The sequence below is a fragment of the Hakea prostrata genome, chromosome 2 (assembly GCF_041222555.1).
Source record: "Hakea prostrata isolate BN-2017 chromosome 2, UWA_Hpros_2, whole genome shotgun sequence".
NCBI lineage: Eukaryota > Viridiplantae > Streptophyta > Magnoliopsida > Proteales > Proteaceae > Hakea > Hakea prostrata.
In genome coordinates, this window is record NC_142601.1 from 48,100,619 (window position 1) to 48,124,770 (window position 24,152).

A 24,152-nucleotide genomic window follows, 5' to 3' on the forward strand; every position below is an offset into this window, starting at 1 on the left:
GTGGAGAGAGATTAGGAGGAGAGGGACATGTGGCGGGCCATGGCAAAAAGCAGACGATTGCACCATCAAAAGCAGGATATGGCTAGAGCTAGAGCTTCAGGAGCTTGTCCCTCAAGGACTATAGGGGCGAGACATTTTGAATCTAGGGGGAGGGGTGGTGTATTTGGCATGTTTGGCAGATCATAGAGTCTGTGAGCCCCTCGTATATCAGGTCTAGCAACATCTGATTATCCACGCCGTTGGGACCCGATCATGGAGCAGGATCCTGATATATTTAGGAAGAAGGGGGCCAAGCAACCCAAGATTTCTGGTGCATGGAAAGGTATGGCCAAAAAGGTAAAAAAAAACAATATCAAAGTGGATGTATTACAGTAACATCCCAGCAAACACAACGCATGGTCCATACTACAGGCAAATGATTGATACTATTGCAGATGCAGGCCCTGGATATAAGGGTCCCAACCCTACAAAGTTGATGACCACCCTCCTTCAGGAGGAGAAGGAAGAGCTACAGCAGTATATAAACAATATGGACCGGCCCGATGAGAAAGTCCATCATCAACCCTATGGTATACTGTGACAGGAGAACCATTTTCTTGAAATCAGTGGATGCTAATGGTCATGTAAAAGACCATAAATATATCATGGGTCTCCTACAAGATGTGATAGATGAGGTTGGTAGGACGAATGTGGTGCAAATTGTCACTGACAATGGCTCCAACTTCAAGAAGGCCGGTGAAGTGTTGATGAGTTCACTTGATTATCATCTTTTTTGGGCACCTTGTGCAGCTCATTCTATTGACCTAACGTTGAAGGACATTGGAACAATTAGCATTGTCCACAACATAGTTGAAAGGGTTAGATGGGTAACCAACTTCATTTACAATCATAACACTGCTTTGGCCATGATGAGGAGATCATGTGGAGGTGAGTTGGTGAGACCTGGTCCGACAAGATTCGCGACAAATTTTGTCGCCTTGAGCAGTATGCAAGAGAAGAAGTCGGGCCTCAGATCCATGTTTGCATCCCAGGAGTGGTTTGATTAGGTTGGATCCAAGTAAGATAACTATCTACTATTTCATCTTATAAATTATTATACTATAAGTCTATGATTATCTTGTATCTAGTTATCTACTATCTATTGACTTAATGAGTTTGTGAGTTCTAGTTAATGAGCACGACCAACGGGCGCAAGGCAGATAACACAATATCATCTGATGAGTTATGGAGAAGTGTTATTGTGGTGTTGCAGACCTTAGAGCCTATTGTAAAGGTCTTGCGTATGGTGGACTCTTCCTTGAGGGGAACCACTATGCCCCACTTGTATGCATCCCTTGAGCATATGAAGGTTGCTATACAGGCAGCAAACCCTAGAGGGCACTGGGTTTTCTTGGATATTGTGGATGCATGATGGACGGTTCATCTGGATGCATCCCCTGCATAGGGCCGGTAAGTAAATATTGTGGATTGTTGACTTGTAGTTGTAGCCTTGTAGGTATTTGTAATCCATTCAATCCTAGCTCTAAGCCTCTAAGTACTAATTGTAAGCTTTTTTAATTATGTAGCCTATTTTTTAAACCCTAAATATCAATATAGTGAACATTTAGGGTTGGACACAAATTTGTTGGATGCCCTATTACAGGTGATTTCAAGGTTGGAGCCAGATCCGATGCTCTAATCATTTTGCCACTACGAGGTGAGACATCGGGAATTTTAACGATTAGAATTTGTATTTATTGTTTTAAAGAATTTTGTTAACCAATCAATACTAATGATTGTATTATTGCAGATCAAGTTGTTTAGGGATGCATTTGGGTCTTTTAGTGACAATGTTGTTGTACAGGGCAGAGAAACCAGTGATCCAAGTTAGATACTTAGATAGTTAGATCCTTAGATGTATAAATCCATTATTATTATTATTATTATTATAGATAAGTTGATTTGATGTTAATTATTAAAGTTATGAGTTTCTAACTTAATGTTTTTGTGATAATGCAGTTGAGTGGTGGTATCTCTATGGCAACAGTGCATCAAACCTTCGAAGATTGGTGATCATGTCGCTAACCAATCAAAAATAAAATCCTATACTAATCTAGCTAGCAGAAAGTACGGGGTCGAACTATGGGGAACTAAAAGGCTAAGTTACTAACATTAAATTCAAAAAAAATCTAAATTTAAATTAAATCTATTAATTAATGCAATAAACTATGAATATGTGAATTAGATCTTTGGGATTTTGAATCCCCAATGCTTTTCACTAACCGATATAACTCTACACTTCAAAGCAAATTAAGGATGGTCTTCCTAGGTATGCCCTATCTTCGCAAGACTATCGTCCTTCATCGAAGCTTGGCACACTTAGTTTGTTGAGCTATAGAACATCTTTGGCTAGACTCAAACACAATCAACTAGAAGATATGGAACAATCAAATTAATGAAATAAGCATGGTTCATCTACATTCCAAAGAAAATGAACTAGCTACTCATTATAACAAAGTCCATAAAACAAGATGACATTTAGAAAGAGAGAGAGATGTGGTCTTCTTCTCGAGAAATGAGAGAGATGAGAGCCAAGATCCGTGTTCGCCGTCTTCCTTTCTTCTCTAAGGCTGGCTTCTCTTTTATGTATCCCGTACACCATGGATTTGTCCTCTTTACCCTTCAATTAGACCTTTATTTGTTCGGATTCTGGAAAAATTCAAAAGTAAATATTTGTAGATATTTTTGTTATCTTTCCACATCATCTTGAATCACCAAAATCCGAGTTCATGAGAGAGATATGTCCAAAATACTCAAGGTAGGTTTGTTTACCCAATTTTGAGATCTTATTGCCAATTTTGTTCCTTAGACCTCCACCTGTTTCCAATTTGGCTAAGACTCATGCTCTCCTTGCATGAATTAAGTTGGATCTTAGCATTCATGATTTATTGGGCAGCAAGATTGGATCTCATGATTTAAAATCCTCAAATATCTACATTTATTTGCCAACTTTGCTCCACATTATCTCTAATAACCAAAATCACCTTATTCTTGAAAAATACACAAAAATAATCAATTAGCTCTCTTTTAATTAACTAAGTATGGAAAATTAAATCAAATAAATAATGATAAATGCATGCTTATCAATTGGCGATCAGGATCTTGTCTCAGACTTGCTTTGCCTCTGGATGTGAGAGAAATTGGAGTACATTCAACATGATCCACTCCAAGAGGAGGAATCGGTTGGGAAGCCAACGCCTAAATGATCTGGTGTTTTGTCACTATAATATGAGGTTGAAGATACAACATGTCAGGGAGCAGGCTAAGAATAGTAGGCAGTACATCGATCTCGATGATATATTTGAGGTGGTCGTAGATGACCAAGATCCCCTCACTCAGTAGATGTTGGACAGGGGTGAGCCGATGTTGGACCAACCTGGAAGGAGGCCTGACCCAGAGCTACCTCGAGCTGCAAGGGTTGATGTGGATGAGTTTATGGCCTCTCGAGAGGGTCAGGCACATGCAAAGGCAGCTGCTTCTGTTGATGAGGATTGGATGATGGCACCAGGCACGCAGGATGATGATCCAAATGACACACTCCCTCCTAGTCAGACTGCGAGGGATGATGATGATGATGATGGTGGTGGTGGTGGCCTTGAAGAGTGTTTGCATGTTCCACTACTAGAGACATAGCAACCCCTACTCAGATACACTGGGAAGACTCATTTCACACATGCCACCCAGGATTATGATCATGGTGGTGATCAACATCGTGGTCGTGAATATCCTGATACGAGGCCGAGCCACCACCGGAAGGGGAAGGGCCATGGGAACCAGCAATAGCACAAAGGTGGTTATGATGATGTCACCCTCTCGCATGGATCTTACAGTTCTTACGATTACGGATCCTATGGTTCTTATGTTAATCCTTTGGATCCGGCGGGCAACTTAATAGGACCGATGGGTTCCATGAGCTTAGATGAGTCCGTAGGCTCCACATCATGTTATTGGCCTACCGATATTTATGGTGTCCCTTCTTCACATGGACAGTATGGTATGGGTATGAGTATCACCTCTAGTACTTCGTATTGTGGGCACTCACAAGGCGATAGCCGCGATACTTACTATGACCATGGTCTCTCGAGGAGACCAATGTCTATTGAGGAGTCCATGACTTCATAGTCACATTCATTGGCACCATCAATAGCATCATCAGGCATGCAACACCTTCCTTGGCCTTATTCTCACTTCCCTCACATGGGAGTTCTCTTGGAAGCGGAAGATGACAACTATAGAGCTGCAATTGATGATTATCTAGAGCACTATTAGTATCGTATGAGATGGGATCAGTATGTGAATTTGTTGGGGGATCATTGGAAACAACACAATCAAATAGAGTTCGATCCACAATACTTGGAAAGGAGAGTTGGAGAATTTATATTTTATATGATTGGATGACTCTATGTACTTATATAATGAATTGTAGACTTTAGATGATTTGGTTTATATGAGTTTTCAGATTTCTAGTTTCGGGGCTTTCGCCCGCATACAGTCGGACATGGGTTGATTAAGAACATTAGTTTAGGCAATGTTTTAGGTCAAATAACACTTCCAATATGTTTATTGGCCTCAAATTAGGCTCCATGTCAAATTTCAGGCCAAAATTACCCAAAATGCCCTTTGAAACAGGGGGTTGATTTTTCATCGAACCCCCTCAAAAAGTCACCCGACATGTCGACCTATGTCATTGTGTTGGTGGTGTCACCAAGCACCGACACGGTAATACAAGTCGACATGTCGGACCTTGGGCTCAATGCAAGGTCATACAGTCTCGTACTACATATGGTCCAGATATCTCCCCTCATGCCTAGTGCCCTTTTGGTTCAATAACCTTCCCACCTATAAGTGGTATCCTCAACAAGAGGCATCTGTTGGATCCCATTTCTTAACCCAATGGTCATCCACATATAATGGACAGGATGTTCTCCATGTCCTCTCACGGGTTGGTTACTGGTATTGAGCTCCTAGAAGTCCTTATCTATTATATGCAACCCTACCAAACTATGATGATAGTAGGCTTGCTTGACCCACAGGACCCAACCACTAGCATCACGGGTTAACTGGCTTTAATACCCCTACCGGAAGAGTAGTAGCACTCATAAGGATACCTAGCCCAACACTTCTAGACACTTAACATTCATGTACTTAGGTCTAGATGCAATTACATAAGGTCACTAGGGTAATGGGTGAACCCACAACTCTAGCTGGTAAATAGAATAAGAGGAATAGTCTCATTCAATGTCATTCATTCTCATACATTTTCATATCATTCTCATATCGATAATATAAGATTCCAAAGAAAGAATAATACACAATCATATAATCTTACCTTCCGTTCGCACAAAGTCACACACAAGCATATCATGATAGATATCAACTAAAACAATTTATATCACAAATATAATGAAAATAACAATACTTAAACATACAAGACATGTTTAGTTTATTCCTCATCTTTCAACTTGATTTCGTGCCTCAAAGTCACAAATTCACTCTCAAGAGTTGGTAGTTATACTCAAAATAATCCTAATCATATAAGAGAAATAATATATATTAATTAGAAACCAATTGGGTTTCAAAAGAGACCCAAAATCATTCTACAAAACCCAATCTGTCATATGGTTTCAAATCCGTCGTTCTCAACCTAGTTTCGGCGAAAAAACATTATTTCACCACTGATTTGAAGTTGAACCGAAACGAAACTTTGGGAACATTTAATTAACATTAATAAGGTCCTAGAGGTATAAACAATTCGTCCCAATTCGGTCTCAATCAAAAAGCCCCAAATTTGGTTCTCGCGAGTGCCCGCGGGTGTCTCTGAGAGTCAAAACGCGTAATCGTTTGCAACGATTCGCACAAATCACTCACAAACTAAAGGAAAAAATAAATAAAACTATTTACAAGCATTTATTGAATCTAACATGCCCCAACTACCGAAATCTAACATTTATTGTGAAGGACTCTCACATTTCCTTAGATGGTCAGGTACAACAATGAAACTTCTTGTCATACGGGATGATTTACTTTTAGAAAGGTCATCGGGGGTGGAGATGATCCAAGTCAATTCTGATTTAACGCCCATGATTCTCTCCTTGCAAGGTCTTCCTTTATCTTTGGATTGGATTTGAGGATTTCTTCAAGTTTTCATTGGGTGTTTTTAATTATATCTCTAGGTCATCTAATGTTTTTACAAATTTTCTTGCAATGGGAGCACGCTCTCTCTCTTTATCTAAGTCTTGGTGGAATGTTCCACCATTGTTTATGATTGATATGTCTATGTTCTCCGGGTCTCCTAGCTTTGACTCTTTAATATAATTAAGTTTTCAAATTTTCACAAAAAAAAAAAAAAAAAAAAAAAAAAAAAAGGCGAGGTAGAAACCAACCCCATACCCATTTCTCAAGTCAAGTTTTCATTTGAAAAATGAGTAAGGATTAAACAACTTAAATATATGTGCCTTTAATCTAGTATGACAAAAATAATATGCCGTTAAAGGAGCATTCTTGTTATTCGATGGAGCTTTGAAACCAATTTTGAATCATTTCTAATTCATGGGTTTATTCGAAACTCAAATGAGTTAGATGATTTTGGATATACTTACATAATTTGTTTCAGGAAAGATTATTTATTTATTTTTCCGGTAGAAGGTTAATTGCTATTACTCAGCCCTGTCGTTTAACACAGGTTTCACATTTTCAATGCCAATCTAATGAATTCATGATCATGTGAACTTGAATTTCTATTATTTTGAGAAATTTATTTTTTGAAACCCAACATATAGCTCCATTATTTTTTCCGTCTATCTCTTGAAAATATCTTTCTATTGAAATTTCTTATTTTTATCCATGAATAATTCAGTTTCTCCACTTGATATTCAGTATGTTGAGAAATGAGATATGGGAGTAAACTAATTATCATTTTCCCCTTTCATTTTATCACTTTCTTTTAATATTAGATGGTTGCTCGTAAGTTTTGACTGATGCAGGTACCATGTTCTCTGCAGCTTAGGTATCATAATTATGGTAGAATGAAAGAATTAATGGTCATTTTGACTCGACCCTTTGATTAGGGATATTTTCTTTCTTCACATTGCAACACCATTCTGAGAAAGAATTTTGCTTATAAATAGCATCAATAATATTATCCATAACCCAGTCAGAGACAAACAACAATGATACCGGCCATCTTCAACGCCATTTTTTCCGGTGCTGCATAGTGAGAGATTTGAACTTTCATCCGCCATTCTATAATTGACTCAGTTTTTTTTTTATGTGTTTATCTGCAAACCTAAAGAATTGAATGGTTTTGAATAGGAATTCTGAACCTAATTTTTCAGATCCCAACATGCATCCTGCATGCATGCAATTTTTTTCATTTTCCCTAGTTCTTTTCTTGTTTCGCAAATATAATGTTTAAAGATTTTTCCTTGAAACTAAATATTTTAGTGATCTAGATTGTCAGATATTTTAAAGCATGTTACGATCCAACAGTTCATTTTTTGCCCATCCATATGTCATACATCTAGCGATTGAACGGACTGGATGCACTAAAGGCTCGACCATTGTATCTCTATAGCACTGGCTTTTCCTCAATAAAAAAGTTCACACAAAAAAAATTAATAAATTAAATGAATCATTTAGTGCTGAAGGATCGGTTAAATGGATCATTTACTCTTGTTGAAGCAAAAGATTAAGATGGAAGAATTCAAGAACCAGCGTACAAGTCAATGAAGATTCACGGGATCAAATGGTCTTCTAGTATTAAAAAGCATTGAATCGTGTGAGGTACCGGCAGCTTGAGCTGAACTTGGCTGTTCACTACGAACTAGCGACGGTTATTTGATTTTCACTCACAGAAAAAAAATTTAAAGTAAGTTAAACTCAAAACTTCACAAATTGCGAAATTTGGTGGTAATTCGCAATTGAATGAGAGTCAAAAAGAGAGAATTGGTGGGAGTAGCGAAAGTAGTGAAAGAGGATTAATAATGAAGAAACACTCGGTGAAAACAACGGTCACCTTAAACCGATTGCCATGCTGGTAATCATCATCGTCTGTATTCTTGACACCCTCAGTATGAATTGAAGGCTCATGGCGGTTCAACTACGTCGCTACAAGCATTCATATAATTGTCATTCTCTTCGTTATGATTGCAAGGCTCACCAAGGCTTACACCACCGAAAACATTACCCCATTTACACCTTATGGTGTTTGAGGTAAGGGTGTCAATTGGTACGGTTTCGGTAATTTGGTATGGTACCAATTTTGAATATCGAAAACGAGAACCGTACCCTATCGAATTTACAAGGTACGGTACGGTTTCGGTATTAAATCGGTGCAAGAAAACTGTTTAAACACGGTATCTAGGATTCTAGGGCGATACAATTTTAGTGTGAACGAATCCATGCCACTTTTGTTATTAGTTCATTAAGATCCTAATGAAATTGCGATCAAACACTCCATATAATCTGACATTAACAGAGACAAAGCAAGTAAATCTAAGAAGAGGAGTGAAGGATGAAATGAAAAACTAAGGTAAAGGTAAAGTGTGTTAATTATAAAATTGCATTTATTTTCCTTAATTTGGTATAGTTTTGGTACATACCGACGGTTTGAGTACCTAAAACCAGAACCGTACGGAAGAAATTTGGTTTCAGTACATACTGTACCAAATTTTAAACGGAACGGTGCGGTTCGGTACGGTTAAACGGTTTCGTTACACAATTGACACCCTTAGTCCAAGGTAGACCTGTAAACGGATCAAATTCGGCTCGTATACACGAGTATACATCCGAATCCGATTAGCAAAACCGCTATCCAAATCCAAATCCGAATCCGGTAGAAATTTAAAGAAGGCATCCGAATTCAAATCCGAAACTTTATCGGATATCCAATAATAATCTGATCTAATAAACTATTCGATTATGCCCAGTGAGTAGTCTAGAATCTCTTTTATACAGAATTTGAGCTTTTTTCTTCCGTCATCTCTTATAAGCTAATCCCTTATGCCTTTCAAGAATATGTATCATTCCGTCTGCTTAACTGAAGGATTGATTAGGAGGAACAAATATTTGGCCTCTGAAGTGTTCACTCTTACCAGAAGTTTGAAAGAGCGTCAAGATTATGATGCAACTCTCGTGGCAGAACATGACAAGCCCATTGCGGAAATGGACATGTTTAAAAGGAAGATGGATTCCCTGAAGGAGATGAATGACAAGCTCATCTGGAACAATACTCATTACAAAGACTGTAGAGATGTGGCAGTGGAGAAAAAGAGGCGGCTAAGAAGGCAAGAGAAGAGCTTCTTCAAGAGAAGTTGGCAGTGGAAGCTAAAAAGTTCCATTTATATATGCAGGTGAAAGAACTAGAGAGCTCCTATGCCACACTCCAACAAAAAAAGGAAGTTCAAGCAACCTTATCTACGAAGATGAGATTCGAGAAGCAGGCCTTACAGGATGAGTTGGATCACATGCAAGCTAAAGTGCAAAAGTTGACCAATAGACCAGAGCATGTGGCTATTGGGAGGAAGCTGTGAATGATTTTAGGAGATCTGATGAGCTCTAGAAATAGGTACTAGAGGCGGCTTCTCCCAGTTTTGGATTTGGCCTGGATGAGGCCTTCAAGCTTATGATTGAGAGGCTTCCTGAAGATACTTTGGAGAAGGTTTGTAAAAATTCTTTTTACAATGCTATCGTCTACAAAAGGCTGAACATTCCTATGTTTAGCTAGATGCATATATCACAAGAAGCATCTCCCTCTTCTCCAAAGGATGCAACTCAGTCTCTCTCTCCCTAGGGTCCTTCTCTTGCAGCCGTTAATCTTGAGAGCCCTCATTCGGCAGTCAATGAGGACCCAAAACCTACCCTTCTTCAACAAGTTAACCCTGATGGCACTATAATAATGACCATCCAAGATGATGTCAATCCTTGAATTGCTAAGTGATGAACCAATCTATCTTTTCTTTTTTTTTTTCTTTTCTAAAAGCTCATGCCTCTATGGTAACTCCCTCTTTTTGCGAATTTTGAACCAGATATGAATGAAGAATCTTTCTTATTTGCTATCTCCTTCTCTGAATTCGTGAACTCTACACTTTCTCATATAGTGAGTCCATAGAAAATGTGCTAAGTATGGGCTCTGGGCAACATCATATTGATAGCAAGTTTAACTAGACTGTACAGAAAATAGACCAAGTGTAGGCTCCTAGAAGAGATTACCAACACAAGTGTTTTCCCCTGGAAGTGCGCAAAAAGCGACTTAGAAAATTATCGAGAAAATGACTAAGTGTTGGCACCCATAAGGAGTTCTTGGAGAACATGCCTTCCTTGTGAGAAGCCACAACCGAAAAAAGCAAACACATAGGAGCTTGTATGAGCTGGTAATTCTTACTTGTCTCATGGTGGGCTTCCCTTGTAAGTAAAATTTCTTTGGATATCCATAATTTGGTATGCAAGCAAAGTAGGAAGCTTCCTACCAGGATACATCCTATCTTTGAACAGGGTCACCAACTTGTTAGAGGACCAACTTTCCTAGCCAAAAAGCCCTGTTGAATAATTTGTAGATGGTTATCCCCTTCTGAGGAGTTAGCTTATAACAATAAGTGACTTCTCAGACACTACTAATGAATTCCAAATTTGTCTGAAGCCCTTTCATCACTCCTATTTCTGAGCATTTGAAAATCCTTTGCTATTCACGTACTTAAAATTGAAAAGGTTTTTCTAGGAAATTTGCAAAACATCTTTTCGTCATATTTGCAAATGTCTTTTAGTGAAGTTGCAAACCCTTCTTAGTGAAGTTGCAAACGCTTCTTGGCGAAGTTGCAAACGTTTTTCAGTGAAGTTGCAAACAACGTTTTTCAGCGAAGTTGCAAACACTTCTCGACAAAGTTGCAAATGTTGTTTGCTGAAGGAAAGGTTTAAGAAGCATTCTTCCTATGATCCCTAGGAAATACTTCCCAATGTTACCCTTGAGTAAAGGCTTCTAAAGTAATTATCCCCTAAGAACTTGACGTCGGCTCGATAACCAAAGCCTTTTCTTAACCCGCTCTCCTCGTTGCATCAAGCTTTCATGCTTGTCAGCCTGTATCTGGACAATGAGAATGGCTCCTGCAAGTGGAGTTGTGGGTCGCCTTCTGATAATGCTTCGATAGGTCCTAGACTGTTCTTAAACAATCTTGCAGAATCCAACGCCCTTAGTGGTTGGTGATTTAGTATCACACACTTGGGGGAGATAGTAACTCAAACGGCCCTAAAAGCAGGGCAACCCCAAGGGATGCCGCACGCCGACAAGTTGCGCTTGACTATAAACATAGTGGGCCAGTTTACTTGTGGGTGGAAGTTCCTACAGTCCTTTCTGGCTGCGTTCCCGCCTACAGGGGTGGAACTTCTCGGGAAGCCGTACATCAAGTCTACGGTTGATGGTGACATTTCCTTGTTGATCCTATGTGGAAGAAAGCATCCAGAGACATAATGTTTGCTGATGATCCAGTATCAACTAAGATTTTACTTCTCCCATGCTTAATCAACCTATCCTTGATTACCATGGCATCCCTATGAGTGATATGAACGTATTTGAGCTCCTTTTCGGTGAAAGTGATTGGCTCACTTTGAATAAAGTGTGTCACTGTAGAGGGCCCCCGACGCCTGTGACACATGCTGCTAGCTTTATTTGCCACAATGGCTAGGGAGTGGGCCTTTCGAATGCTGCCGTCATTCCACGAAGGTCCTCGTCCCCGGTGCCACTTGGGCTTTCCCTCTTGACTCAGTCTCGTCATATGGGGGAGTCTTGTCACACTTTCTCAATGTAGGTGAAGCCTCGTCTTAGTGAGGGGTCTTCATATGTAGATTCAGGCACCCTCCAGGGATCAAATTTTCAATTCCACTTTTAAGATTTGACAACCATTAACATGGTGCCATCTGTTTTTTATAGTAACGGCAGTATCCAAACATGCCAGCCCCCTTCCAGGGGTATGCACGTGCATTTCTAGGGGTTTTCAGTAACCCTGATTCTCCCTAGTCTCAGATCTGCATGACAACTGCAGATCGTGACTTATTGAGAGGAGCGAGTGTTCCTTTGAACATTCCCTTAGGTCTTGAGACCTGCAGTGGCTACGCATGAACTCTAGAGAAGGAATATCTTTTACGTGAGGTTTTAGTCTCTCAAGGGCAGACCGATATGTTCCCTCCCCAATAGCTTAGTATTTCCTTGTTTCTCCGTGTTTTGCCTGCTAAGAATGAAGCATATTTATTTCTCTTCCTAAGCTGTGCCTTTTTGTTAGCGTTCCCACGGAAACGGCCAAATGTTGAGGTGAAAATGTGCTCTTAGCTCCCTGATTAGTTCCTGATCCGGATCTGGACCAAAAAATTTATATATATACATATAGACACACACTAGTAAAAATTTATACGTGCAAATGCACGTGCAATTATATATGAGAAGAAAAAAAATGAAAGAAAAAATATTGAAGTATAAATTTGAAAAAAATAGATGAGAAAACAATCATTAGAAACATTAATTTATCTATGAATTTCTAAATAATTAATTGATGTCTATAACATTATACATTTTATTCTTATGGTATTGTTTAACCTAAATAACAATAAAGTTATTATCTCATTCATATAATTTTAATGCTTAGATGTTTCTTTGGATATGATTTTATGTTTGTTTGATCTATTTTTTTGTTGTTTATTTATAATATAATTCATTTAATGTATAATTTTTTCTTTTTACTTTGATGTTTAATAGGTATTTATAGAGTATATAATGATTTACCTTAAAGCTTTACACCCAATAGCAAATAACGTATACAAAGCAAACATCATTTACATAATTTTGATGTTTATGTATTCTTTTAGATATATTTTTATTTATTCTTTTTTGTGTTAGTTTGTAAGCTTTTTTTAATATATGAAAAAAGTTTGTCTCTGAAATCTAATATGTGCTTGCAAAGCTTAGAATGTTTAATTGTATATTAGAAAGCTTTGCATTTATAGTGTGTAAGATATATAAAGCAAGTAACCCATTCCTTTTTCTTTTTCTTTTTTTTTTGTTCAAGTAATGCATTCTTAATAATAGCAATTCTATCACATGTTAATATTAGATCTTGATTAAAAAGATAGAAAGCGAAGAATATAATAAACAAAGGAAACAAATTTACCAGCTTCAGAAGTAATAATAAGATTTCTTAAATTGGATGTCAAATTCTTAAGTTTCTTCCTTTGAAATTCTAGGTTCATCTGATCCTATTCCACTTTCGTATAGACAATTTAGAATTCAAGTGAATCCTTTATAGAGTACTTAGTCTTCAATCTATAAAGAAGCTGCCTGTTTTTCCGGGTTTTTTCAATGCGACTATGACCTTTCCAAATTCGCCAATGTCTTTTTTCTTTTCTTTTCCTTCTTTTTTTTTTTTGGGGAGGGGGGGGGGGGGGGGGGTTTTGGAAATTGATGTTCATTTGGGTCAATTTACATGTACGTCGACTACATATGTAATATATTCGACAAAGTTTTGCCCCTTAACCCTCAAAGGATTCGAACTCTTGAGTTCATGTTATGAGCATTGGGAGATCACCAGTATATCATTGGACATTCACTTTTTTATATCTTGCACAATCACGAGTATTCATCTTCTACACTTGGAAAATTTAGTGTTATAGCTAAATTCTAAACCCATTACTCAAAACACCCAAATAAGATAACGTGTCTACAAATCGCTAATACAATATTACAACCAATAGAAGCTTTCACTGTACAAGCAATGTTAATTTATTGTATCAAACAATAAATTTACATAATTGGAGTAGTAATAGAAAGAAAAACACACTGTGTGGGTTACATCAAATTTGCATAGACTTTGACTTGCTTGTTCAATTGTAAATCAAAAGAATATTGAACAACAAATATAATATAAATAAAAACAACATAAAGACAACAATCACCGACCAATAGCCAAAGGGTGCAAGGATCATTGACTATGTTATTTTGCTCCTAATCTAAAAAGCAGATTCAATTATTTTTTGGAAGATGAGATATAATCTTATCAATTACATTAGTAGCTCCAGTGTTGATAGAAATGATGTTAAAGTACGTAGTTTATGCACTTATCTAGACTTTGATTGATAACCCATCAACATACTGCCGGGGGCTGTACGATTAGTGAGGAAGATATAAGTTAGAAAAAAGAAGAAGGATGAAGAGAGTTGTTTCATTAGATTGGAAGGCCATAGCCCATAGAGATGCTTACAAATAGGCTTCTTTTTTAGGAGTACTAATACGCTCCTTCATTGGTGTGCCAGACAAAAAACCTTATCCCTAAATATAGAAGACACAATATCTGCAACCTATGCCTTCCTTAACAGAAAAAGAAGATGTTGATAATTTATGGTAGACAATCCTGTCATGCATTTTAAGAAAAAAAAACATGAAAATAAATAAACCAAAAGGTGTTGAAAGATTTAAATATAATAAAAGACTCAATATCTTCAATTGTATAATTGTTAGTTCTAAAGGTATCAAACGTTATAAAAAGGTTGATTAACGTTACATGCTATTGGACACCATCAAAATATAGCATCTAGAGTTCTGCCTGACCCACATTTGCATGCTCAAGCGATGTTAATGCAAGTGGCTTAGCAATCAACCTTAAGAAGTCAAGTTAACAATTAGCCCTATTACACCACGAAGATTCAAAGCTTGGTTCTCTAAAGTGTTGAAAGTCAAATATGGCAATGGCCTAGTAAATATTTGGGCTTCCCATGGAGTTTGGTGTATCAAAGGAAGAAGTATTTAACAAACTCATCCAGAAGACACATGGAAGAATAAAAGGGTGGAAAATTTCTCCCTTATCAGTTGAAGGCAGAGTGGTAATGGTTAAATCAATAGCATGTATGCATGTGGCATCACATTTTTATTTCCACATTTCTTTTTCCTACAGTCTCACATTCATGACATATGTCAATTTTAAAACAAAAATCCTTAGTTCCAAAAATGTAGGAAGTTAAATCTCTCTCTCTCTCGCTCATTCAAAGAAGTTTTTTTTTTTTTTTTAGATTTGACAAGTATCATAAATCTAATTATGTGAATTAATAATTTTCTTCTCCATGTGGATGGAGGATTTGGGCTTTATGATATTTAGCCATACATACATCCGTTAACGGGTGACCTTAGTCTTCCTATAGTAACATTTGGTCTTGCTAGGGTAGGATTGCACTATGATTAAATCAAAGCCCCTTAAAATTGGCTTAGGTTTAGGCAGGCCCTACCGAACCCAAACCGTTGTTCCTTTTATAAGGGTATCAATGAGCTTAAGTCCACGAAACAGGATTTTTATTTTTATTTTTTATCTTTTAATCTTTTATTGAGATGAAATGAAACAAAAGAAAACAAGAGGTTTGCATTTCTTTTTTTTTTTTTTTTTTTTTTTGTTGATACAAAGAAAACAAAGATTACAATGTAGTAAGGTTATTCATAGGTCTTTCAATCCGGATCCTATCACTTTGTCTATCTATGGCTTCATGGGCAAGTTCTTGTGCCATCTCCAGCAAATAGATTGGCTTTATTTTGATGATCGATATCCCTTTTAGGGATGATCCTAGTATCAATAGATCTTGAACTAACTCCAGTGGCCATGGCTTTTGAGGACGTGGTATGAAGTCATTGATTTGGTCCCAATTAGTCCAAATAGATTCGACTTGTATGTTGTATTGTCTTGCTTTCTCCATTCCTTCTCTTAGCCCCTTAACAATAGCCAAATTGAAATTGTCCCCATCAAAAACACCACTCCAGCAATGTACAACTTGGTTGTTGACAGTGATTCCCCAACAGCATCCTGTTTTTTTTGTCCTGTGGTTTACATCACCTGCACAAAAAAGCATTATAAGAGTAGGGAGAGGAATTGTTGTAAAGTCCAGTGTATGATCAATTTGATCATAGACTGGTGTATTGTTGGGATTTAACCTATCAAGTGGTCCCGATGGTGCTAGATGGAGGTCACAACACCAGTTACTAATAAATTTTAACACTTTCATGGGCTGTGGTAGTTCATTCCTGAATTTCATTTCATTTCGAACATGCCATATACTGAAACAAGTGATAGCTATGATAGCAAACATCCATCTTAGCACAGGTTTTTCAATGTGTGAATTATAAAATAAATCCCAACAGAAGTCAGTAATATTAGTGAAGGGTAGCCTTTCTGTTCTCAAGCCTAACGGTCCTGCTGTCCAGACCCGCCTTGTCCATTCACAATTGAAGAAGAGGTGCCAACTCGATTCACTACTTGTACCACAAAGCCCACAATTATCTAAATTTGTGCTCCATTTGGCGAGAATCTCATTGACTGAAATTCCTGCATTTAGAAGGCGCCAAAAAAAAAAGTTTAAATTTAGGATGGATATTTAATTTCCAAAGAAATAACCACCAGCATTTATCAGGGAATAATGATCCTCTATTGGTAATTTGTATTTAGGGGGGTTATTGGGGGCGGCAGCTGGGTTTTGCGCCGCCCGCCGCGCCCTCAACCACCGCGCCCCCGCGCGGGTCGTAATTGGGGGGGGGGCGGCGCGCACACTTTTTTTTTTTTGGGGGGGGGGGGGGGGGTTTGTGTGCTTGCCTCGCCGTCCCGTACTTCCCGGTCTTGTTTTTTTCCCCCCCATTAAGAGATATAAATTGTAATACAATAAAACACAATTCCCCTTTCTTTGTAATACTCATCTCTTAGATTTACTTGTTTTGTTCTGTATTAGATTTATTTGCTTTATCTATGTTAATTTCAAATAATAATTGGTTGATCACAATTTATTGGGTTAAAACTAATCACAAAAGTGGCATAAGCATTAGAAATTCAATTTCCAAGTATCCATATCCAATGAAAGATGTAAATTATGAATGGCGGTAGAAATTCTAGGACAAAATGTTAGAGAAATTTTAGAAGCCAATTGCCTTCTAGTTCTAATAATCTCAGCAACAGTTACCCCTCTCGGAGCGAAATGTATATTGAACTCCCCAACCGAATTCTCAAGTGGTTCCTTGATCCATGGGTCAAACCAGAAGGAAGTCTCATTCCCACTTCCCACCTCCCTAAAGACCAATTTCTTTAGAAAAGGTAAGACAGATCTCAGGCTATTCCAAGCAATGGAACCAGCTTTTGCTTGTACCTTGGGATAAAAAAGGGTGGTATTGTTGAAGTACTTGGCTTTGAAACATCTGACCCAAATCGAATTTGTTTCAGTAAGGAGCCTCCAACATTGTTTAAGCAAAAGGGCTTTATTCATAGTCTCCATCTTTTTCAGCCCTAAACCTCCCATATATTTAGGTGTACAACATCTATCCCAGGAAATGAGAGTGAGAGACTTACCTTGGCCTGATTTTCCTAGCCAAAACTTCTGACATGTCGAATCCAAAGCTTTGCAGATTTGTTTGGGAAACAAAACATATTGCATGTGATAAAGAGGCACAGCTTGTAAACACGATTGAATCAATATAGTTCTCCCTGCAAATGAAAGAGAGTGGGCTTTCCAACCAGCAAGCTTGGCCTTGACTTTGTTTACGATGGGTGAGAGACAGAGAGATTTAGCCTTTCCAGGAAACAGGTGGCTACCCAGATAAGTAGAAGAACTACTCATCTCCTTAATGCCTAATAGGTTCAAGATTTGTTGCTTTGTTGAAGGGTTGGTGTTTCGGCTAAAGAAGGCTTCACTCTTATCAAAATTAATCTCCGACCCAGTGATTTCGCCAAATATATCCAACACCGACTTGATAACACACACATAATTCAAAGTAGCACGACAGAAAAGAAAAGTATCATCAGCAAAGAACAGATGTGTAATCTCAGGGGCAGATCTAGCAATTTTGATTCCTTGAAAGGCTTGTTCAGACTTAAAAGCTCCAAGAAGTCTAGACAAAATTTCCATGATGAGAAGAAAAAGATAAGGACTCAATGGGCATCCTTGTCTTAATCCTCTAGAGGCAGAGAACCAAGAGTAGGGGGAACCATTAAGCTTAATAGAGAAAGAGGCAGATGAAATAAGGCATTCAATCATGTCACAAAACTTAGAATCAAACCCAAGGCATTTAAGCACTTTGAGTAGAACCTTCCACTCCACTCTATCATATGCCTTTGACATATCAAGTTTCAAGGCCACAAAACCATGTTTAGCTTGAGTTTTTTTCGTAAAATGAAAAATTTCCTGGGCTATCATAATATTATCAGTTATCTGCCTTCCAGGCACAAACGCACTTTGCAAAGGGGAAATAATTTCATGGAGAAAAGGTTTTATTCTCATAGCAATTAATTTAGCAATAATTTTGTAAGAGACATTACATAAGCTAATGGGTCTAAAGTCCGATACCCGGCTTGCATTCTCCCTTTTAGGGATAAAGCATAGCAAGATGTGATTAATCCCAGGGGGTAACCAACAATTATTAAAAAAATGCTCAACAAGCTGTACAACATCAGTTTGAACTAAATCCCAAAAATGTTGAAAAAAACAAGCTTGGAACCCATCAAAGCCTGGGGACTTAAAAGCCCCAATAGAGAACACAGAAGAATGAATCTCCTCCAAGCTAGGGCAACAAGTTAAAGAAAAGTTATTCACAATCGCATTAATTGGAGAGAAAAGTAAATCAATAAGAGGGGGGATAACAGGGTTACTAGATGTATACAGATCCTACATAAACATAGCAAAACAGTTAGCAATACCTGCAGGGTCATTGATGTACTGATTATCATGAAGAATAAATTCAATTTTTCTCTTCTTCAGATGGAATTTCGAAGCATTATGATAAAAAGCGGGTATTTCTGTTTCCATCTGAAACATATTGAAGTCGAGACTTTTGGAACCAAAATGATTCTTGGGCCTCATATACCCACTTCAACCAGTCTCTCTTTTGATGATACAAACTCCAATCAGGGTCAGGACTGTTTGCATTTCTATACTTGTCCTAACTGCCCTAAGAAAAGATGCTAACATCTTAACCACTCTCCAAAGTCAATGAAACAGATTGGATTGAAGGTAGGTTTGGTATTTATTTATTATTATTATATTATTATTATTATTATTATTATTATTATGTTATTATTTAACTGTGACTTCTTAAAGATAGGAAGTGTTATTGGTATAGTTTCATCCAATAGGAGACCTAATTAATAAGTTAAATGAACTTAAGAATATGGCATTAATTTTATGGGATAATTCACAAGGCAGCTGCAATTTTTTTTAAATTAAAAAAGAAAATTTAATTTTGGTTTTTGGATAGATTTGATACCTATTCAAAGCTTAATGACGGTTTTATCCGCATATTTTAAATACTGTAATGATCAAACACTTCTCGGTGAAGGATTTATGGATTGAATGCTTCTTAATGGTATATGTAATAATTCCTATCCCTAATATAAATCTATTAATTCTTGAAAACATAAATAAATAAATAAATTATGTGATTTTTTTAAAACATAATCATGGAAAGAATCCAGTGGAAATATACTAATATTCCTCCATGGCCAATGGAATATCCTCTCTCCTTCAAATATTCAGTAATCATCTTACATTAGGAACAATCCCTTCCCAATCCCATATCCCTATTCCCAATACATCCATGAATAATCTCTCTCCTCTGCCTCCCGCCTCTCGCCTCGCCTCCTTCTCTCTCTTGCGCCGTCGCATAAGTATCGCATGGCCTCATGCAGGGCTTGTTTTACATTCAGAAGTCTGCACAGGGCATCCGTCAACGCTGGGAAATTTCTGAAAAATAAACCATGAATTTGAAGTGCAGGTAACCTTCTCCCTGTATTTTCTTTTCAGCCCTGCTCATGTTTGTTAAAACTCCTCTGTTGGATTCTTGTATTGTTCTGGAAGCAAGCTAATGAGTTTTTTAAAGTTGATCTAATGGATCGAAGGTGGAACCTTGCCTTCCTTGGATCTCCAACCCTAGTTTTGTTTCATCTTAAAGGGAGTGATAGTTTTCACATTATGCATTAGATACATAAGGTAGTAATTATCATGACCCAGTGAGGGTTCAACTTTTTATTGCACCTGAAGAACTTGGATATAACTTGTTTGTTTGGTACATAGTCGTCTGAGGCCCTATGTCAGAGGTGAGCCAACCCAGCAAGAGAAACAACTTGACAAGAGTCTAGATTTACGTGTTCAACTTATCTTTCGTTATTGATTGTTGAATAACTTATTTTTGGTTATTGATTGTTGCCCAAGTATATTTTTCTATGTTTCTGTTGATATTGAATCATTCGAACTTTCCAATTCTTCAAACCTAGCTATGATTAAGTGTGGGGATGTTTTGGTCATTGAGGTGGAATTCAGGGTTTGACAACAAGAAAAGCGATTGCTCATGGAAGAGTTAGATGAGTTGTTAAATGATACCTTTATTTTTGCAACATATCTTTACGATAAAATTCATGGGTCTTTACATTTAGGACTGCCCGAGGGGAACTCTCTGTATTTGATGCCTCTGCAAACAAACATTTGATTTTCATTTACATTTCTTATAACCAACAAATCTAGTTCAAGCATACGTATTTTCATTTACATTTCTTTTATCAATCCATTCCAGGCCTACATTTCATGTAAAGAATAATATACATCATCCTCATCATTTAAATGAGTTACTGAACAAAAGAATGTCATCATAAAACATATCCTTCAGAAAGAATTCTATTCAGCCATAAATGCAACACATTGAATTCGTATGAGCTCTCCTTTAGTCCTTCAGCAGTGCATTAAAAACCTTTCCAAGTAGCAAGAATCTCATGGAAGATCTCTGCTATGAGCTCTCTTTCTGCACATTGCAGAAAGCTATTGAAATCATCTTGAATGTCACGTATCTTACCAAACTTCACAAGATACCTCAAGCAGCTGCTCTTTAGCGTTTGTAATTGATAAAGGGAGGCACTTTGTAGCCTCTCAAGTACATTCTTATCATCAATGTCTTCTAGTAAGCTCTCATGGCATGCATCTTTCAGGTCAGACATGTCATACTTATCAGCTGCATGAAGGAGTGCTAGCCTGTGGGTGAGAAACTGGTCAGGTTGGATGTTCCCATAAATGTAATTCAGGAAAGCCGAGCAAGCATCAATTGACATGTCAGGGACGTTTATGGTTGATAGTTCCTTCTCTTTGAGGTCATGCGCAAACATACTCTGGAAGACAGGGGATCTTGCTGCAAGCACAGCACGGTGAGCTCCAGTGCTTCCGTCAGAGGCATTGATTGTGATATCTGTGTGTATGCTTTCAGATAACATTCTGCCAAGGGATCCTAAAGCTGCAGCATCTGACTGTTTATGGTCGAATCCTTCGGCCCAGATGGAACAAGGTTCGCCACCCTGCATATTGGACAACAAATCAAACCAGGAACTCAAAGAGGGCTGTGGAAATGAATGCTCAATCTTGTATGAGAATGACATAAACAATGCCTTCACCGGGTTAAGAAAATATTGGTATTCCATGATACTATAAACATTGGCAGGGAATTAGCTAAATGGGGGATTTCTTTTATACTGAATAAAACTGCTTTCTGAAAATTGCAGCTTCGGAGGCTGTAACACAAACTGGGTTCTGTACTAAGTACTGCACTATGGTCATTTGGAAACAGAAACCTATGCATGATGTAGTAAACAAAGCAAAACAAATGGAGAGAGCTACAACACAATCGCAATGAAAGGATATAAATGATTTGACAATGGGTCCATGTCCATGGAGATGAGAACAGTTTCACTAGCAATGGAAAAGGATTACATGCTCATCTTCAGGCTTTTCTATATTAAGGAATTTCCCAGAATGCTAGATAACCCTCCATCACTACTCATTTCAAGGGAAAACCAAGTTTTCAAGACTAACCCATATGTGAACCCCCACAATTAAGGGGTGTTGCTTCTTTGTCCCCTGCATTTATTCTCCATCCAGCATGACCTAAGATATAAAGGCATCCTCAAATGTGGGGGTTTTAGCACTTCTGTAAGTACCTCATTGTGCATATAAAGGCATCCTCCACTCTCCTTCCCAATGGAATGCTCTTTTGGTCAACTTCCTTATGGAATTTGAATCTTCCATTCTTGCGGGTAGAGGACTATACTCCTTTCATAATTTTCTATTACGGATTTAAGAATTAGACCCACTTCGACTGAGTATAACACAATCCGATCCCAAATCCCCGGATACTAATTTATTTATTTTTTAATCATAAACCTCCGATACTAGTTAGGAGAGTGAACAAGAAGATGAGGGAGGAGGGAGGATAGAATTCTCATATTGACCAGATGAAACAAAGAAAACTGTCTAAGTAATGGAAGCCCATAAGCCATAAACGGAAGTAGTGCTATTGAACAGATGAAAACAAAGAGAAGTGTCCAACTAATGGAAGCCCATAAGCTATAATTTTCTAGACTGGTCCCTCTCTGAGTCAGAGATCCTAAGCTTCTCCCACGGGGCTCCAGAAAAAAAAATGAGAGTGACCCACTGGAAAAGAGTACAAGGAAGATTCCAATTTCATAATACATTTTCAGACCCAGAATTTATTCTGAGAATGCTTATCAAACACAGCTCAGAAATTCCTGTTCTAAATGCTCTTGCACCAGGGAAACAAACAATAATTAAATATCTGTAAGGACTTTTAATGCAGCAATTAAATGAATCCAATTGTATTCCAGCAAAAGAAAAATGAATCTAATTGTAATAGTGTAGAGAAACCATACATTTGGTGATGCTGCCTTCAAATCAAGAAACTCGACATCCACGATGTACTTCCCTGTTAATGGAGGACTCTCGATAGTCCAGACAAAATCATCGTTGTTCTTTAGCTGCTTGTCTATTACTGCTGCAAGTATCCCAAAAAACAGAAGATAAAGATTTGAGCTTTTCAATCCCAATCAAAACAAAAATCAAATATTTAATTTCTCCACTGAGGTTGATCCAATCTGTTACTCTTAATTCCGCTACTCTCGTTTCAATTTCTTTCTCCACTGGGTTGATCCAATTGTTACTCTTAATTCAGCTACTCTCGTATCAATTTCTAGCTCAGGAACAGAAAGAGGTGAAGATTATTTGCCTGAGTCTGATTGAATTGATGGTTGCCACCTAACCCATTAAACTTAAAAAATGAGAATTAAAAAAAAAAATGTCTTTGTTTCGTAAGACAGCAATGGATGGCCCATAAATCTGTCAGGTATCATCTTCACTGTTTTGGCGCTGAGAATTTCAGCTGTTACGTACACGACATTCATTAGATAAAATATCTTTTTTTCTTCTTGTTTTAAGGATAAAAAACAAATTTAAATAGATTACCTGGGTGAATAAGAGCCTTGCGATCTCCCTCTGAACAGAGAACTCGAATGCTGAAGGAAGCAATCGGCGGCTTCTCTCTCGTCAAATTAGAAATTTCTGGAAATAATTTAATAGATAATGTTCGATTCTTCTCCACTGCCAAATGCCTTCAGTTGGAACAAACAAAATCAAGCCAATTTAACTATTAACAGTAGCAGTAGCCATTAAAAGAAAAAGAGAGAATCTCGGAAAAGAATGGATTTTTCCTTTTTTCTTTAGAATAAAAATGGGATTGCGAATGCTTTCTCGCTCATTGCAGAAACCAGAATTGAGTAAAGCAGACGCAGAAGCAGGGGAAGAAACCTAAAAATTAAGAGTGAGAAAGCTTTACCAGTTCCACTTTCCGATCTTAAAGGGATCTGATTTCCTGTAAGTGAAAGAAGGCAAGTTTTCGATCTTCCATTGAGCAAGACGAGACGTAGTTTCGACTCTGTAAGCGGAGTCGCTCATCCTCGCGAAGGCGAGAGCAGCGGTGATCTCATGAATACAGTCGAAGATACCATCGAGGAGTTCTCCAGGCTTCCCCAGGATTACTAGGGGAGAAGTAACTGATGAACATGGAAGAAATTACAGAACAGTAACTGATCTTCACAGCTTCGCTCCCCCAAAGAGTCTGTGAAAGAGATACAGACTCGAACGAGATATTTTTTAGACTCTTTCTTTCCTCCAACGACAGGTACAGTGGGGGGCAAGCGAGGATTTTTGAGATTTCTTTACGCCATTGATGGAATGAGAAATTGCAGAGACTAGACTTTTAGTCTGGGAGTTAGGGGAGAAGAAAGACTTTG

At 37.8% G+C, this 24,152-nt stretch overlaps 1 protein-coding gene across 1 annotated transcript; it reads right to left on the reverse strand.

Moving 5' to 3' along the window:
- Positions 1–20,230: 20,230 nt before the first annotated feature.
- LOC149024573 (BTB/POZ domain-containing protein At1g55760-like) lies at positions 20,231–24,152 on the reverse strand. The gene is made up of 4 exons (XM_089144811.1): positions 23,696–24,152; positions 23,326–23,471; positions 22,737–22,858; positions 20,231–21,368 (listed from the first exon to the last, which is right to left on the reverse strand). Exons 1-4 carry the CDS (start codon positions 23,812–23,814, stop codon positions 20,766–20,768), a joined length of 990 nt encoding a protein of 329 aa, XP_089000937.1. The 5' UTR covers positions 23,815–24,152; the 3' UTR covers positions 20,231–20,765.

Bases quoted from the DNA above. Each gene is read 5' to 3' on its own strand.
- LOC149024573 (XM_089144811.1), bottom strand. From the start codon at position 23,814: ATGAGCGACTCCGCTTACAGAGTCGAAACTACGTCTCGTCTTGCTCAA. The intron at 23,472-23,695 runs GTAAAGCTTTCT...TTCCAACTGAAG, and splicing joins AAGATCGGAAAGTGGAACTG to GCATTTGGCAGTGGAGAAGA. The intron at 22,859-23,325 runs GTAATCTATTTA...GGATACTTGCAG, and splicing joins CAAGGCTCTTATTCACCCAG to CAGTAATAGACAAGCAGCTA.